We start from the raw sequence: 17,878 nt of genomic DNA on the forward strand, positions 1-17,878 counted from the left end.
AAGCCCTTAATCCGTTAAGCCACGAACCCATGTCCTCCAGAAGGCTTCCTTACACCCCAAAAGCTATAAAAATCAATGTTTAAGGTGTTTCATGTACAATGCAAGACTTGCGATCAAATTAGGTCATTTATGAAGAAAAGGAGGTGAAAACCTCAAACATGAGCTCAACATCACCCAAACTCAGATCTACCATATATGATCACCAAGGGAGTTTAAGGACCCAAAGAGTCCCAACACTCTAACTCATCTAATAATGGACAATAACGCATAAAACTCTAGATCTAGCAATAAGGAACAATAAAGCATGAAGCTTGAATACCCACTAAGGTCCATATGGTTTTCTAGAAGATGCTAATGAAGCTTGCAAACTGGATCTATGCACCAAAGATGATCCCTTCTTCTTCAAGTCACCAATACAATAATTAAAAGCTCAAATGCTCATAGAGGTCGCGTGGGTTACATTTGGAATGAGTATAGTTTGGAGAAGATACCCAAGATCTTGAGATAAACTCCTTAAATATGGAGAAAACCCTAAAATTTGTGGGCTTGGGCTACAACCATTCTCACGACGTAAGAATCATATCATGACGTCATGACTTTCATTTGCACTTGTCACGTCGTGAAATCCATATGGTTACGTTATGACACCTGTTTTTTTCCCCAAAGTCATACCTTTGATCCCTTGATGCCCTAAACCAACCTGTTTTGGAAACTGGGCATTCCAAGAACGACGTTGGTTGACTTTTCAGTTGTGACCATGGATCTATGTAGAGTTCAGTTTGGGATGTCATGTCTACCAGATTGGCAATTAGGGATGATCCGATTAGTATTCTGACAACACCTTGGGTGATTTTGGAATTTTACTCTGAGTTTAGAAGTTTTATTGGGCTAGTTACGCGTTAGTGGCATCTGTTCTGTTTACTTAAGGCTAGGATTTTGTTTTGGTTGTTAGGAGAAGGTTCTCATTAATCGTAATGGTTTGCCAATTAGTTGGTTTCGATTTTAATTCACCCTTTGGGCAAGGTTGTGACGAAGAAGAAACACAGTCGGCCTAAGGAGCGTGGTGTGTTCACATTGGGAGTGTGAAATCTGGTCAGTCCAATAACGTCGTCGTGAAGGGTGTATATGAAATAAGTAAGATAGCCTGAGAACACTTGGTCTTGTATTATGGCATGGTTCTTGTTTTATTTATTGATTTCAATTTGAAACAAGCATTCTCCTGGTTATCATGTTTTCTGGTTGCGTACGATCATGTTTTCATCTGGTGTCGCGTCGGTGGCAGCCTAGTCTGTAGAGGGGTCATGTTTTATAAGATGGTATGGCTCGTTTTCTGTTTGGTAAGTGTTGAGTAGGATTTTAACTTGGTTCATGCAGGTCAGTAGGATGATGGATGTGTGCCTATAGACCCACTGATGCGTTGGTCATGAGTCTTCAGGCCCGTGGTTGGATGATGGCAAGAACAGTGTGGAACCGTGAGCTTCATTCCAATAAATAGATGGTGTCATGACATATCGTGAACTAGTATGGATACAACTTTGGTAGATGAGACCTTTGGGTTTCGGTTTGTTAGCCTTTTGGCCTATGTGAGATTTAGAGAAATATGGTATTTCCCCTAGTGGTTCAGTGGCCGATAGGGTTGGTTCAAGCGTTTGTATGATGATGACCTGTTGGAAAAATCATAGGTGGTTATCGGCAGTTCCGTGTTGAGCTTCTTCTTAGTGGATTTTGTGAGCATGGTTTTGAGTAAGTTAAGTTATCATCGTTAGAGTTCGTGGTAGGCCTCTTGGATGATTGTCAAATGGCTATACACTTGAGCTGTTATGGAGGTTTGGATGTCGTGCGGGATTTTCGAATTAACCATTGTTACGCTCATAGGAGCGGTGGGTTAGTGATGTTTTTCATGAAGTCAAGTGTGCATTTGAGGTCTTTTAGGCGTCATTTCAAATTTGGGATTAGTTGGAATTCACTATCAGAATGGTCTGAGTGTTCGTTTTGAACGGTTTGGTGTTGTTCCTAGTCAAGGGCAATGGATGATCGTCCATCATTATGTAGGTTTCCTAGATTTTGGACTGATGGGTTCCCGGTTTTGTGAAGTATGTTGATAAAGTTGGTTTATAGTCACAGTTTCAAGAGCTTTTCCGATTTGAGTAGTTCTGCTATGAGTTTGGTCGTACCTTTCGGGAGGGGAGGTGAATTGTTACAATTGAGTGTTTTCAAGGGTTTGGGATGTTTATTGGCCATCTATTTAGAGTGTCGTTCCATGGCTGCGGTGGATAGAATTCGATTAGAATTTGTTCGCTTAGGAATGGATTTTGTGTCTGCTCATGGAGACCTTAAGATGGTTAATCGTAGACCTTGGTAAATGGATATGTGATGGATTTTACATAAAGGAGTGGGCTCGAAAAACCTATAAGGGTTTCAAAGTGTGTTTAAGGAGTAATCCGGAAGGACAGATTTCAAGGACGAAATCTAATTTAGGTGGGGGAGAGTTGTAACACCCATTTTCCCGATTTGATTAGTTGTAGGCTCAAGGATTTTGTAGATAAGGTTTGGGAAAAATCTTGTGCCACGGCATGGTAGAGTTTTTACCATGGCATGGCCACGTCATCTAAATGAAGAATGAGTTTGAGCATTGACTACGTTGTGGTTAAGTATTCACTACGACGTGGCAGCGACATATTCCTAAACCCTAGAGTTTGGGCTTTGGCCCTTATTTAAGCATCATGTTGGCTTTGGTTTCACCTCATTTTCAGCCTCCCTCTCCATAGAAGCAAACCATAGCCCCTATTTGGTAGTTTTGTAAGAATATTGACATTTTGGTGTATTTTGGTGGAAGGATCAAAGTGTTGAGGTGCAAGCAAGTTAGACCCAGTGGGTGTGCAACTTCCTCTTATGTTCTGGACCTTGGTAAACATTCAAGACTCTACCTTTATATTTCATATCCTTTGGGTCTAAAAAACGAGCAAGTTTCCTTGTGTTATGTAACTCTTGAAAGATTGGAAGTGATAAATGTTGGTAGAATTTAGTGCTTAGCTAAGGGCTAGTTATGGTTTGGCTTTAGGTAGATTGTGTTAGCCTTTCCCGTTGTTAAGGTTGCGTTTGAGATTCTACTATTTAGTTCAGGTGAGTTTTCTCACTGTGTTACTTATATCATGTGTTGTATGTGAGCTACCGATAGCTCGAGGTTACTGATAACCTAGCTAGTTTATTGTATATGAGCTGCTGATAGCTCGGGATTGCTGATAACCCTATTTTTTCTATGTGATCTGTTGATAACTTAGGGTTGTTGATAACCCAAATCATTATATTTGAGTTGCTGATAACTCAGGGCTACTGATAGTCCATAGGGTCACTGATAACCTATAGCTGTTATATATGTTTTGTTGTGATGTGTTGTATATGATATTTTGGGGAACTCATTAAGCTTTGTGCTTACAATTGTGGATTAAATATTTTCAGGTACATTATCAGTTCGTAAGGATGCGTATGTGTAACTGTACACACACATCAACAATTTTATGATTTGTGATTCCGCGATATTTGCGTTATAACTATGATTTATGGATTTCGATTTATGAACAAATGATTTTGCTTTGAATGTACCTTACGAGAATGAATGTTTATGATAGTTTTAAAATGAAATATTTATTCTTTAAAATGGTACGTTACATTAACTGTGTTTTTGAAATTTTAAAGTTTGAGACTGTTTTCCACAAACTAAGATTTGGATTTCTTTTAAAACTTTTTTTTGTTAAATGTTATTTTCAAATAACCCATGTGAGTGGTGTTTCATACGACGAGTCGATCGGTTTACCGCTTTAGGTGAATTGCTTCAGAAGTTCAACCATTTATCCATGACGAAGAACTTCCATCTCATCTTGTAGCTTCACCTCTTTTTTAATACATGCTTGCATCTCATCAGGTTCTTTCACGTCCAATTCTAACATACTCTCCAATTCATTTACCTAAAAAATGTTTAAAACAATCATATATTATGTTTTTATCAATTATAGCAACATACTTTGTTTTTAATCCATAATAGGAACGTATAATTTAGGGATGAGCAGTTTGTCCTAAATCCCGATCTCGTATCGGTACCGTACCAGAACCGGTACCGAACCTTATCGAGTTTAAAAATATGGGACGGTACTCGGTACTCCTAATATATGAAATTCGGGATTCGGTACCACGGTACTAGTACCGAAAACTGGTACCATTCCCAGTACCGGTACCAGTGATGTTAATTCGGTTCGGTACTCGGGATTAACTTTCGATAAAATTCGGTTTTCGGGAAATCGGGAACGGTATGAGTCGGTACCGGTTCCGTCCCACACTCATCCCTAGTATAATTTACTATGTTTACCAATATAGGCAAGGTACTCATATGTTTGATCCATAATAGAAACATATTTACATATTTATGTAAGATGTTTACATTTTTATCCATTTTAGCAACATATACTACATTTATATCCATAATACTAACAAACTTTACTTTTATTTTTGTTTACCAATATTACATTTTTTTTATCTATAATGGCGACATACAAATTTGTTTTTTCCCTAATATATATTATATTAGGAATTTCATTTATATTAGATAAAACTCTTAATAATACATAATTAAGGTAGCGTATTCTAAAATCTTATACATTCTATAATTTCATTGAGGCGGTTGAATAGCCAGAAAGAAATCCCCCATGCAAAAACGATAATTTTAAAACGCGTCTTGACCAAAACATCCGTCAATGATATTATCTTTTAAAAAACAACCCACAGTCTTTTTCACTTCCACTTTATAGATATGATCGATACACGCTAATACCAGCTGTTTTATGATCAAAACCTCGTCACCAACCTAACTTCACTAAATACTCCTCCACTCTCACCTTCGCCCCCACCTTCCTTCAATCTCCAAACAGTACACGCCCTATAAATACAATACAATTCATGCATCTTATCTTCAACTTATCAATAAGCAATTCCTCTGCATAAAATGTCTTTCTCTTATACCTCAAAGTTTTCGACTTTACTTCTGCTCTCTATATTTCTAGGGAGCACTTCAATAGTCTCCGCGGATTTCAACAATGAATTTGATATCACTTGGGGTGATGGACGTGGTAAAATACTCAACGGAGACCTCTTAACGCTCTCCCTCGATAAATCATCTGGTTCTGGCTTTGAATCAAGAAACGAGTACCTGTTTGGCAAGATTGATATGCAGCTGAAGCTGGTTCCCGGTAACTCTGCCGGCACTGTCACTGCCTACTACGTAAGTTTCTTGCTTTCGGCTGCATTATTTGGATTTGGTAAACTGGAATATAGTTTGTAATACTGAATATGAATGTTATGATTGTATTTGCAGTTGTCTTCAAAGGGGTCAAACTGGGATGAGATCGACTTTGAGTTCTTGGGTAACTTGAGTGGTGATCCCTACATTCTCCATACAAATGTGTTCAGCCAAGGCAAAGGCAACAGAGAACAACAATTCTACCTGTGGTTCGACCCAACTGCTGATTTCCATACCTATTCCATCCTTTGGAATCCTCAACGAATCATGTAAGTATCATCATGCATGTGTTTATAGTATTGCTACATGCAATATATCCCATCTTGGTCATTGCTTCTATATGTCAACATCTTTTACTTATCTTATCATTGTTGATTTTCAGATTTTCTGTTGATGGAACACCCATTAGAGAGTTCAAGAATGCGGAATCGATTGGGGTACCATTTCCTAAAAATCAACCCATGAGAATACACTCTAGTTTATGGAATGCTGATGATTGGGCGACCAGGGGTGGGTTGGTGAAAACCGATTGGACTCAAGCTCCCTTTACGGCTTCCTACAGAAACTTTAGGGCCGATGCTTGTGTGGTGTCTTCTGGGAAATCGTCTTGTGGTGGCTCTGCATCTTCCGGTGGCAATCAGGCATGGCTATCGGAGGAGTTGGATAACACAAAGCAGGAAAGGTTAGAATGGGTGCAGAAGAATTACATGATATACAACTACTGCTCAGATTCCAAGAGGTTTCCTCAAGGGTTCCCTCCGGAATGCAAAATGGCATAAGAAGTGTTCTGTTATTGATACGCTGGACCTACGTATATATTCTTCTATGCATTTAATGCTATTTAAGCTTCAGAATTATATTTCTTATTCATATTCTTTGTAGCAATTAATCCATCAATAAAGATGAAAATTTTCGTATATGTCTCATCGTACTTTTTGTTCCTACAAATCCTCCTACCTAATTAAATAGTGCTATGTGTAACATTTAATGTCTATTTAATGTAATTTTAGTATACTAATATGACACATGTCTTGATTTAATTGAGTAGAATGATTTATATGAACAAAAATAGAAGAATATTTAATTTCTCATTCATATATCATTCCAAAGAAAAGATAGAATATGATGCAAGGTAATTTAAAGGTAACTTTATTAACTTGATTTATTTTTAGAGGAAATTACTTATGGTTTGTGGTAATTTGTGCCATTTATCACCATTTTTTTTAAAACTCGGACTTACACATTTGGTCCATTCAAAGCTTAAAAAAACTATTTTGCCATTGATATTTCTTTTTTAATTATTTTATATATTATATAATTATTTATATTAATAATTTATTAAAAAATTGTTTAATAAAATACTTCCCTAACTACCCTACACCCTCAAACTTGTTGCCCATCTAAAACACCACCTCCACTATCGACCCATTGCCTCTGACCATTGCCATTGGTGACTCCCACTCACTCACACCGACGACCATCGCCATTCTAACTAAAACCTAAAACCTAGAAGTCAGTAAAAAAGCGACCATGTTTGCCATCCCAAAAATCAATCTAAACCCAAATCTATTTGATCAATTCATTTCTTAGAACTTGTTATCATAAAAACGAAATCAAGGCTGAAAAATTGACAAAAACTGATCACATTTTGTTACTAGATACGATCTACAACGAACCATTTCTGACAAATATCTCCTGTCACCATTTCCGATATTTATCCCTGTGTTTTGAAGCCTTCCTGAAATCGAATCCTGGAAAAACCAAATCTGCAAAAACCCAAACTACTCCCTTTTTATTTCCGATCTAAATCATACCATTCCTTCTCTCAGTGACGCAGCTTGAAGTGTTGATTTGGGGGGGGGGGGGGGGGGAATATAATATGTGTCAAAATTGAAGAACAGGGGGCCAAAGTCAAATTTTTAGTTTTAAGCCCTAATATGTAAATTTTTTAATAGTTATGGGCTAGTTATGAAAAAAAATTAGGAGGGGGGGGGGGGGGGGCACAACCCCTCCTGGCCCTATAGAATCTCCGTCCATGCCCTCTTTATTTCATGGGCAAAATAGATCTGGAATATGGGGATTTTTTAAAGGGTGAAGAGAGAGGTTATAAACTTAGAAGAACCATTGATGGACCGGTTTCCGACAAGTTTTCCTCCATTTCCGCCATGGCTGAGGTTGCTACATTGGAGGTGAGAGGCAGAGATGAATTCTACAGATCCGTGATGGAGAGTAGCTCTAATTTTGGATAAGATTCGGTAGCTCCACCACCTTCCGCTTTCACCTATACATCAAAATCAAAGTACCCGATAGGGAAGCAACAATTACCCTAAATCGAAACACATTGTAGGTGATTATGGTTTAAATTCTTCAGAGTTGAGAGAGGGAGAGTGATGAGAGAATCTGGTGTGTAATCAGGTGGGTTTGTTATTAGGTGAGACTTGAGAGAAGAAGAATGATAGTTGACTGATCTCATTTGGAAGAGAGTAAAAGGTATTAGTTAAGTAAGTGGATGAAAAGGCTAACAGACTCTTTGAGAAGGATGAAGGGATTTAGGTAGAACCCATACATATTAACCAATTTCTTTTAATCAGTTAAAATTAATTAAAATAATTAAAAAAGAAATATCAAGGGCAAAATAGTAATTTTAAGGTTTGCGGGATCAAACGTGTAACAAAAGTAAACAGTAGGGATGGTCAGAGTAAAAAAAATTTGGAACCAAACGCGCAAATTACCTTAAACCACGGGGAAAAATCATGTAATTTACTCCATTACTTATAAAATACCAATATTTTAACTTATATCTATCTATATATACTTATAAAAAAACGTTTTTCTTTTTACCACATTTTTTTTAAACTCTTATGATTTTTCAGTTTCTTTCTGATAATGATTTGAAGTTGATTAATAAGATTAAATAAAAATCTTACCTAAAGTGTAATCATATATAAACTAATTTTCAATATTAAAATAATATATTTACTTTTACTTATAAAGTTATGTGTTTAACATTTAACACATTATACTTAATTTATGAGTTTTAAAATGTTGTTGTAAGTAAACCATTATCATTTTAATGCTACAACTTTTGAACAGTTTGAATAAAATACTTAAATTGATAATTTAAATACAATATTACAAGGCCAACTTAAATATAAATTTTAATTCAATTTAAATAACCCAAATAATATTTTATAAATAGTTAAAAGTGATAAATTGTAGTTTCTTTCTAATAATGATTATAAGTTGGTTAATAAGGTTAAATAAATATCAAACCTAAAGTATAATCATAAAAAAAACTAAATTTCAATATTGAAATAGTATCTTTACTTCTACTTATAAAGTTATGTCTTTAACTTTTAACAAATTATAATTAATTTATTAGATTTACTATGTTGTTGTATGTAAACCATTATCAATTTAAAGATACAACTTTTTAACAGTTTGGATAAAATACGTAAATTGTTAATTAAAATATAACATTAGATGGTCAACTTAAATATAAATTTCAGTTCCACTTAAAAACTCAAAGAATATTTTGTGAATAGTTAAAAGTGATAAATTGTAGTGCTAAATGCTAAAACTAAATTGTAATCAACTAAAATATTTCCTAAAGATATATTTATAATCATTAAAAGTTTTCAAATAAGTAGCTTGAAATAACTTGTAATAACAATAGTTAAAATAATTCTTTAAAATGATTATATTGTTACCTTTTAAAAACAAAAAAAATGTTTGATGTCTTAAATAATTAAAATGATAAAAATTAAAACGTTAATCTAATAAATTTTAAAAAGAGTAAATTACACGAATCGTCCCTGGTTCAAGTGTAAAATTATATGCTTAATCCCGATTTTTAAAAATTAACTCAGACTGTCCCATATATCGTTTAAAATTTCACGGTTTATCCCTAAAATCGTTTACCATACATAAAAGGTCTATTTTGCCCTTATCTATTTATTATTATTTTTTTAATTGTTTATTATTATTAATTATATATTTAAAAGGAAAAATGGCCCTCCCTCAATTTTATCTTTGATTTTGTTGTCTCACCCTCACCCTTTATACTCTGACGACTCCCAACACACCTCCGACGACTCCCAAGACACCTCTGACGATGCCATTAAACCCTCACCTAACAATCCTCTCTATCCTCTTGTTTTATCCCACTCACCCTCGCCTTTCTATTTTTTTTGAAGAACACATGACCACCACCACAAGTAATCTACACTACCACCAAAAAATGGAGCACCGTCAGTAACCACAAACTACCACCTCTTTTACCGAACCAACCACCAATACCCCAAATAGGATCCTTTCAGAAAAACCACCTATAAAAGATTGGTAAAATACAAAAGAAAGCTTACCGGGAAAGAAGAATCAGGGAAAATCAGGAAGGAAGAAACAGGGAATGGTAATGTTTAACTTGAAATTAGCAAAGGGTTGGTAGAATCGATTTACTTCACCTCACAAACATGAATTGATTTACTATAAACCCTAGCCAACATCCCTCACGTCCTTTCTCTGGACTTATCGATATGATTTAGGGTTCTTAACCTGAAAGAAGACGGCAAAAGTGATAGAGGTGGTGATGCATCAAAACCTACAAATCTGATTCCGACATTGAGTGACGGTAATGCATCAGAACCAATGTTCTACAACGAAATTATATGGAGGAATGGATTGAACGACGGTGGTTGGAGAAGTCTAGGTCGCTAGAAAATGGTTGAAAGAGAAATTAAGGAGATAGATGTTGTGGGTCGATGAAAAGGAAGATAATGTAAGATTGAGGGAGCCGGATCTGGTGGGGAAAGGGAATGGGAGGGGTGGGTGAGTCTGGTGTGTCCTTATTTATTCATTTAATTTATTTTTAATTTAATGTAAAAATGATAAAAAAAATAATATTTGAAAAAGAAATTATTAAGGGTATAATAGTCATTTTATGTCTATAAGGATGACCCAGGTGCAAAAAGAATTGTACAAGGACAATTTTAATTTTTGAAAATATGGACCGTGTCTTTTGACACCTACATGAGGGACAACTCGTGTAATTTACTATTTTCAAAAATTAATTAACAATAACAACAACACTGAATAACATTAAATCATATATTTCATGAGTAATCTGTGGGCAGATGTCATTCAAACGATTAAAATTAGGTAATTTTAACAGATGTATATAGTATCATATAATTCAAAACAATCAATATATTAAATCAACTTAATATACAAATTATTAGATCAAAGTTAACAATAACTTTATTGTTATATTTAAGAAAACATATATTTGTAAAGATTTCAACTATAAAGGTGTTTCTGTGCAATGCGTGAGGATTCGCATTATTAAAATTAAAAGAGATGATAACTATTAGATCAAAATTTTTACAAGGAAACATCTTCTATTAGTTAAAAGGATCACTATGTATATCTTATATTAAATGATTTAAAAGTGTGATTCGAGTGAATTTAGGGGTGTTGGTTACAAAAAAAGCAAAGGAAATGAACAGTACCCATACCATCCTTTAAAAGGATCATTATGTATATCTTATATTAAATGCTTTAAAAGTTGTGATGCCAGTGAAAGGATCATTATGTATATCTTATATTAAATGCTTTAAAAGTTGTGATGCGAGTGAATTTAGCGGTTTTGGTTATGAAAAGGGATAATGACTTGAAAGGGTAACTAACTATATGTTTTGTACGTATTTAGTCACTTAACTATTTTTGGTGCCCTATTAACCCTTAAACTTGTATTTTTGTCTAAATCACACCATTATTACCGGCAATAGCAGGTAAAACCTATTTTGGAGCACCTCTGGCGACATTTCCGGCGTATCTTACCTCCGACGACATCTTCGGTTATCTTCCCCGACCATTTTTCCAGTCAAATTTGAGTTTTTCCTTACCAATATTATTGATTTACCCACAAAAAATAAGTTTAGAACCCACAGAAATCCAACAAAAAACGTAATTTTGTCTCACCATATGTGTGTTCATGTGAAAAGCTCAGAGAACTGAAGACCCGTAATTTTGTCTCACCATATGTGTTTTCATGATACTCTTCGCATCTGTTCTTCATTTTTCAGTGTGTTCTTCATTTAAAAACCCTAGAACATGAAATGTTATGTTCAAGAAACCCAAAAATCGATATGATTTTGTTCAAGTAACCCATAACTGAAACGATTTTGTTGAAGAAATGATTTTGCAGGTTTCGAATTGGGGTTTTTTCCAAAAGGAAGAAACTCATCGGTTTTTGAAGATCATAAATCAAGTTTTGAAGAACAAATCCAAGGCAGATCTTAAATCCATTTTCGAGAAGGAACAAACTCGTTGTTTTTTGAAGAAACCCAGATCTAAAATCCGTTTTCGAGAAGGAAGTTTTGAAGAACTCAAGTTCGTTCATCAGAAACCCAAAAATCCCAAAGGTCAATTTCTTGTATGAACTCCTTTTCAGATTCGAGTTCATGTGTGTGTGTGTGCGCTTCAGATTTGTGTTATGGGTTTATAAATCGAAATTAAACCCATAAGGATATTTTTTGAACATGAACTAGATCGACATACAAGTATGATTTTGTTTTTTTTTGCTAGATCTGCCATGGATGATTTGATTGAGTATGTTTTTCGAATTCTGGGTTTTATTCTTCAAAAAACCGAAGTTTTGCTCAAGAAATCATTTCAGGTTTGCTTAAGAACATCATAACCAGAGGTTGAAGATGATGAACAGTGATCTGATAAGTATTTATGTGTGTGTTCATCACAGATCAGAGATCTGATGTATGTTTTGGAGTTCATGAGTTCATGCAAAAAGAGAAGGGGAGAATAGATTAGAGTTCTTGACCATTTTGCGTATTCACAGAGATGTTCTTGGAAATAACGTCGGGAAATCGAGTTTGATCGGAGAAGATAACCGGAAAACTTATGTTTGGCCGGAAACAACGCCGGAAACCGGCAAAACCTACTATTACCGGTCATACTGGTATAATGTATACATTTCAATAAGTTCAAGGGTTAATAAAGCACGAAAAATAATTTAGTGACCAAATTTGACCAAACACTAAAGTAGGTTACCCTCTCAAGTCATTACCCCTTATGAAAAAAGCAAAGGAAATAAACAGTACCCATACCGTTCTTTATATATATATATATATATATATATATATATATATGCGATAATTCATTTGAGATTAAAAAAAAATAGAGATTTTAAAATTTAACCCCAGCCACATATTTCTCATTTGCGCTCTAATATTCCAGCGTACCGACAGTAACAACGTATGCCTAATCATAAATGATTAGATGTCATAGAGGTATAATCATATAGGATTATACGTATTTATACGTATATGCCTAATCATAAATGATTATACATATATGTCTGTTCATAGATTGAGTAATTATAAATAATTGTGACAGTTGGTGGCAGAAGAGGCGGTGGTGACAAAGGTGGCTGTGGTATAAGTAATGGAGGTGACTGTGGTGGGGTTGACTGGTGTCAGAGGTGGTGATAGTGGTGGTGAAGGTGGCGTTTATGGTGGCGGAGGAGAAAGGAATGGGCGACACTGTGTAATCATTTATGATTATACCAGGCCTACCGTGCCGGTATGCCGGAGGGTTAGAGCGTCGGATGTGAAATACGTGGCTGAAGTTGAATTTCAAGATCTTTATTGTATTTTTAATCTCAACGGAACTTACATATATATATATATATATATATATATATATATATATATATATATATATATATATATATATATATATATAATGAGTGAAATACTTTTAAATATATTTTAGAAAAAAAATTTATGCAGCTATTATAGATACATGTAATATTAGTAAAAAAAAGTAAAGTTTGTTGCTATTATTGATGAAAATGTAGTATGCAGCTAAAATGGACAAAAATGTAAACATGTTATATAAATATGTTTCTATTATGGATAAAACATGTAAGTACGTTGCCTATACTAGTAAACATAGTAAAATATGTTCTTATTAGGGTGAACATAAGTGGATATCCGACTAAATTTGACCGAACCAACGATTCCTGAAATATTGGAAATGGAAACCGGTTGTACCAGTTTATAAAATTATGGAACTACTCCCGGAACAGTAAAACCAGTTCCGAGTACCTAGTTTTTTAATTTTTAAAAGAGTTTTTATTTAAAAATAACTAAATGACATGTAACAGGACAAATTCAGATACCATTTATATCATATTAAGGTGGCTCGGGCTTAAGTATTTCCGGTTGAGGAGCAAATAAATAATAATCGGCCAAAAACATTTTAATACAATATTATTGTAAAACTTAAATATAATATATATATATATATATACTTCATGCAATTCTCTTACCAAAACTTAGACCAACAGATTGATTTGATTTTAAGATTATTCTTTTCCATCTCATGAAGGTTTTTTCAAAACCCCACATTATATGGTCCTGAATTGTGAATAGTTATAACAAAATCAAAAACCATGACACCTACTACTCTTAATATTGATTTTAATCATGGTGTGTTCTAAACATTATTCAATCAATTTTGTATATATTATAAAATATGATACGAAACTGGCGGTTCTAAGTTGGTTCCGGATCGGAAAGCGGGTATCTTGTTCCGCTGCTCACCCTAGTCCTTATTAAGAATTAAAAATAAAGTATGTTTCCATAATCGATAAATATGTAAATATATAGATATTAAGTTTATTGTTTAGTGATGGTAAGTATGTTGTTATTTTTGTATCCATTTTATACTAATTATCAATGTTGTAAAAATCCCGATTAATCTCTGATTAATCCCTAGGCGCTACTCTACCGATTAAAGAGCGCCTAGCGATTAATCCATGCATACAAAATGACTGAAACAGTAAAACCTGATAAAATTTTAACATTTTGAACAAGTTATATCTTAATAGAAACTATTTGAGGTATGATTAGTGTTGTATTTATCATATTAACCTATTTTGTTATGATATTAGTGGTATCTATGAAATTTTATATGATATTAGTCCTATTTAGTTTTTTAAAATCTAACAAATTAGCAATTAGTGGTCCCCGATTAATCTCCGCCTAGCCGATTAATCCCTTAACCCCAGTCCACAGACTAGCTAACGTCGAGCGATTTTTACAACCTTGCTAATTATATATGTTTATTTGAGCATTTTTTAGGTAAATAAATCGGAGAGTATGTTAGAAAGGGTCATAAGGGAATTGGAGGAGATGCAAGCCTGTATTGAAACAGTGGTGATGCAACAAGATGAGATGAAAGTTCGTATTCATGGACAAATTCTTGAACTTGTGAAATACTCCACTCAAAACAGTTGACCGCCCGACTGGTCCTATGAAATACCTATCACATGGGCTATTTCAAAATAACATTTAATGAAAACTTTTTAAAAGAAATCCAAATTTTAGTATGTGGAAATGGTACCAAAATTCAAAATTTCGAAAACACAATGATGTTTGATTTGTAAAACATGCGAGTATGTCTCTATAAATATCAAAACCATAGTTTAAGTTATAGACAATAATATCAGTCTTTTAAATGTCCATCAACTGCTAAAGTTTATCAATAAGTGACTTAAGCTTTGGGGACCCTAGTGAGTACAATCCCAAGGGTTAACATTATAGAACAGGAATATGATTGAACACCTAAATTATATCCAAAGGGTAAAATAGGAAAAGTCATAAGTTGGGTTCTTGCATGAAATATGGATTTTTGTTTGAGAAGTTTTAATCCAAGATATTTAGATAATATTGTAAAGCTGTTCAATTATATCCAATGTACTTTGGATTGTGTTAAATTTATTCCAAAATTGAACTCTATTATTGTCTTGTGATTTCGATAAGGTATGAGTACAATCCTAAGGTTTAACATTATAGAGTTGGAATATGATTGAACACCTAAATTATATCCAAATGTAAAACTCATACCTTATCAAAATCACAAGACAATAATAGAGTTGAATTTTGGAATAAAGTTAACACAATCCAAAGTACATTGCTATACTTGGAAAACTCATAAGTCTTCAGTAGTAGCATACACAATACAAAGTAGTTACATCAAAGTAAGGAATTCCTCAATAATTCAAATGTAGTCAAGTAGGATAATAAGTGTTTAAAAATTCTAATTTCTGGATTCATTAACCCGATAACAAAATCAATTTACAAAACATAATCTTTTCTCGAAAAATATGTAATTAAGAAAGTCAATTCATATAACTATAATGCAATGCACACAACTATCCCAACCCGAGTCAATCTCATTAATTCCAATCTCACACAAAAATGGTGGTTGATACTCGACGCTAGTTCCCTTAAGTTTTTAGAGAAGATGAGACTCTCATCTCTATAAATCTCTGTAACACCTTGTTCGGGATCACTCTATGATTCAGGTTCGTAGGCTGGAACTCGATTGTGTAAAGGTTTTAGGACTTAAGGAGGTGACTTTTAGACCTTTGGAAAGAGGTGATGATGGTTATGAGATCTAAACCTTTGAATTGTGTTTTGGTTAAAGGGTAAAATAGGAAAAGTCATAGGTCGGGTTCTTGCATGAAATATGGATTTTTGTTTGAGATGTTTTTAGTCCAAGATATTTAGATAATATTGTAGAGTTCTTCAATATCTTTCCGTGGATATAAAGATTGTCGAAAACAGAGTTGGAATGAAGAAGTTATGACCATTTGAAGTTAGGGCGGTTTTAGGTTGAGCCGCGTACGCTGGGTGTACTAGAACATCCCTAGCACAGTGGGCGCAAATTGAGTACGTTGGGCGTACGCGATCAGTGCCCAAACCGTATTTTTGTGGTTTGACCCCTATTTAAGCTCCTTAGCTCCCCCAAACCCATTTCATTCCCAATCTCTACCTCTCTAACACCCTCTCTTGTAACCCTAACCCTAGATTGAGACTTGTGAGCAAAAAACGGGTGTTTTTAAGTGCTCTGGAGTGTTCTTGGTGCACCTTGGAGAAGAAGGAACTCATTGAAGAACTGTTGGTTGCATTGGAGCTTGTACATCTAAACTTTGTTGTCCTTGATCTTTCTTCAAGAGGTATAAAGTTTGAATGTTGATGATGAAATTGTTAGATCTAGCTAGTTTTGGGTGTTATGAGCTTTTGGCCACTTTAAGTTGATACCTTCATTTTATTTACTTCTTTTTATAGTTTATTTTAGTACATTTCATTCGCATTTTGGTTAACTTCCATGCATATTTTCCTTTTTGTTATTTTTATGACCATTTCGGGTTCTTTCTAGTTTCTTGAGCATTATTGCAGATTTTCTTGGAAACTAGTGGGGCGGCACTCTTGGGAGGTGATTGGGCTTGAAAGGAATTGGGGATTTCGTGCTTGATGGCTATGAAGGTGACTCATGGGGTAGACTTGTCAATTGCTTGAAGGTTTGGAAGAATTGAGCTTTAAATTTGAAAGACGCGGGAGAATTCTTGAGTGTGCAAGATCAATATTTGGGAGTTTGCGGAAGTTTAGAGTGATGTGGATAGACAAATTGGGCTTTAATTGAAGATATATTGAAGAAAAATGGGCTAGGAGTTGATTGGATTCAAACTGGGCCAATGGATTAGCTGTGGGGGCCCAAAACTTGAAGAAGCCCAAAATTACCCGTCAGAGCCCGCGACCCGCATAAGATTCCCCGCGGCCCGCGTGGGTTCCTGACTAGGGCAATTTCGGGATTTTGCTAAGAGCTCTATTTTGGGAAGTTTGGTGTGCCTCTTTAGCCTAATCTTGAAGGTCCGATTTTGAGACTTTCTCTCTGGAATTTGGAGACTTTTGGAGGCCAAGAACACTTGAAGAATATCTTCTTTTCATCTCTTGAATCTTGTCAAATGTTTGGTACAATCTCATCTAACTTTGTTCATTTGAGTTTAGCCATGCTTAGCTAAGCAAATCTTGGTTGACTTTTTGTTGAATCTTTTGAACTTTTGTTGGATGTTGAAGAATCCAAGAACTTGATCTTAAATCTTTATGGAATTGTTTTGTGTTTTATCATATTATCACTACTAGTATGTTTTTATTCATGAGTTTAAATATGTTTGTGGTGATTAGTTGGCTAATTTCTTGATTAAGTAAATGATCCTCAAATTAGCAAGCAACAAATGATTTTTGTGTTGTTTTTGCTTCACACAATCATAAAAACATTTCCTCCAACATGGTGGTGAAAGCATTTGACCCCTCTTGGATTTGGTGACTTTTTGGTTCTTAATGCTAGTTGACTTTCACTAATTACATGCTATTTGGAATTAGTGACTTTGACTAAGGAAATTGTTATGAGCTTCTCTAGCCATTTCAACAATTAAGAAAAGTCTAGGTAATCTCAAGCTCCTTGGATTGCTATAGCAAAATTAAGGATTTAAATCAAAGTATTGCACCATTGGATTCTAATGATATGTTCATCAAAAGTCAAAGTGAGGAAACTTTAAGTCAACCATCTCTCCTTTATTGATTTTGCATCAAACTCTTATTTTTGTTGCATTTGTCTATTTAAATCATAGTTAACTCTAGTTTGTTTCAAGTATTTCAAAACACCAAAAGCCCCCCCCCCCCCCATTTTATTTTTATTGTCATTTTACAAGTATTTTTACAA

At 34.5% G+C, this 17,878-nt stretch overlaps 1 protein-coding gene across 1 annotated transcript; it reads left to right on the forward strand.

Annotated features, from left to right (window-relative positions):
• Positions 1-4,959: 4,959 nt before the first annotated feature.
• LOC145065908 (putative xyloglucan endotransglucosylase/hydrolase protein 23) lies at positions 4,960-6,209 on the forward strand. Its single transcript, XM_079013013.1, has 3 exons — positions 4,960-5,272; positions 5,366-5,559; positions 5,673-6,209. Exons 1-3 carry the CDS (start codon positions 4,997-4,999, stop codon positions 6,067-6,069), a joined length of 867 nt encoding a protein of 288 aa, XP_078869139.1. The 5' UTR covers positions 4,960-4,996; the 3' UTR covers positions 6,070-6,209.
• Positions 6,210-17,878: the final 11,669 nt, after the last annotated feature.

Source organism: Lactuca serriola, chromosome 8 (assembly GCF_051521515.1).
Source record: "Lactuca serriola cultivar US96UC23 chromosome 8, Lser_US96UC23_V15, whole genome shotgun sequence".
NCBI classification, from domain to species: Eukaryota; Viridiplantae; Streptophyta; class Magnoliopsida; order Asterales; family Asteraceae; genus Lactuca; species Lactuca serriola.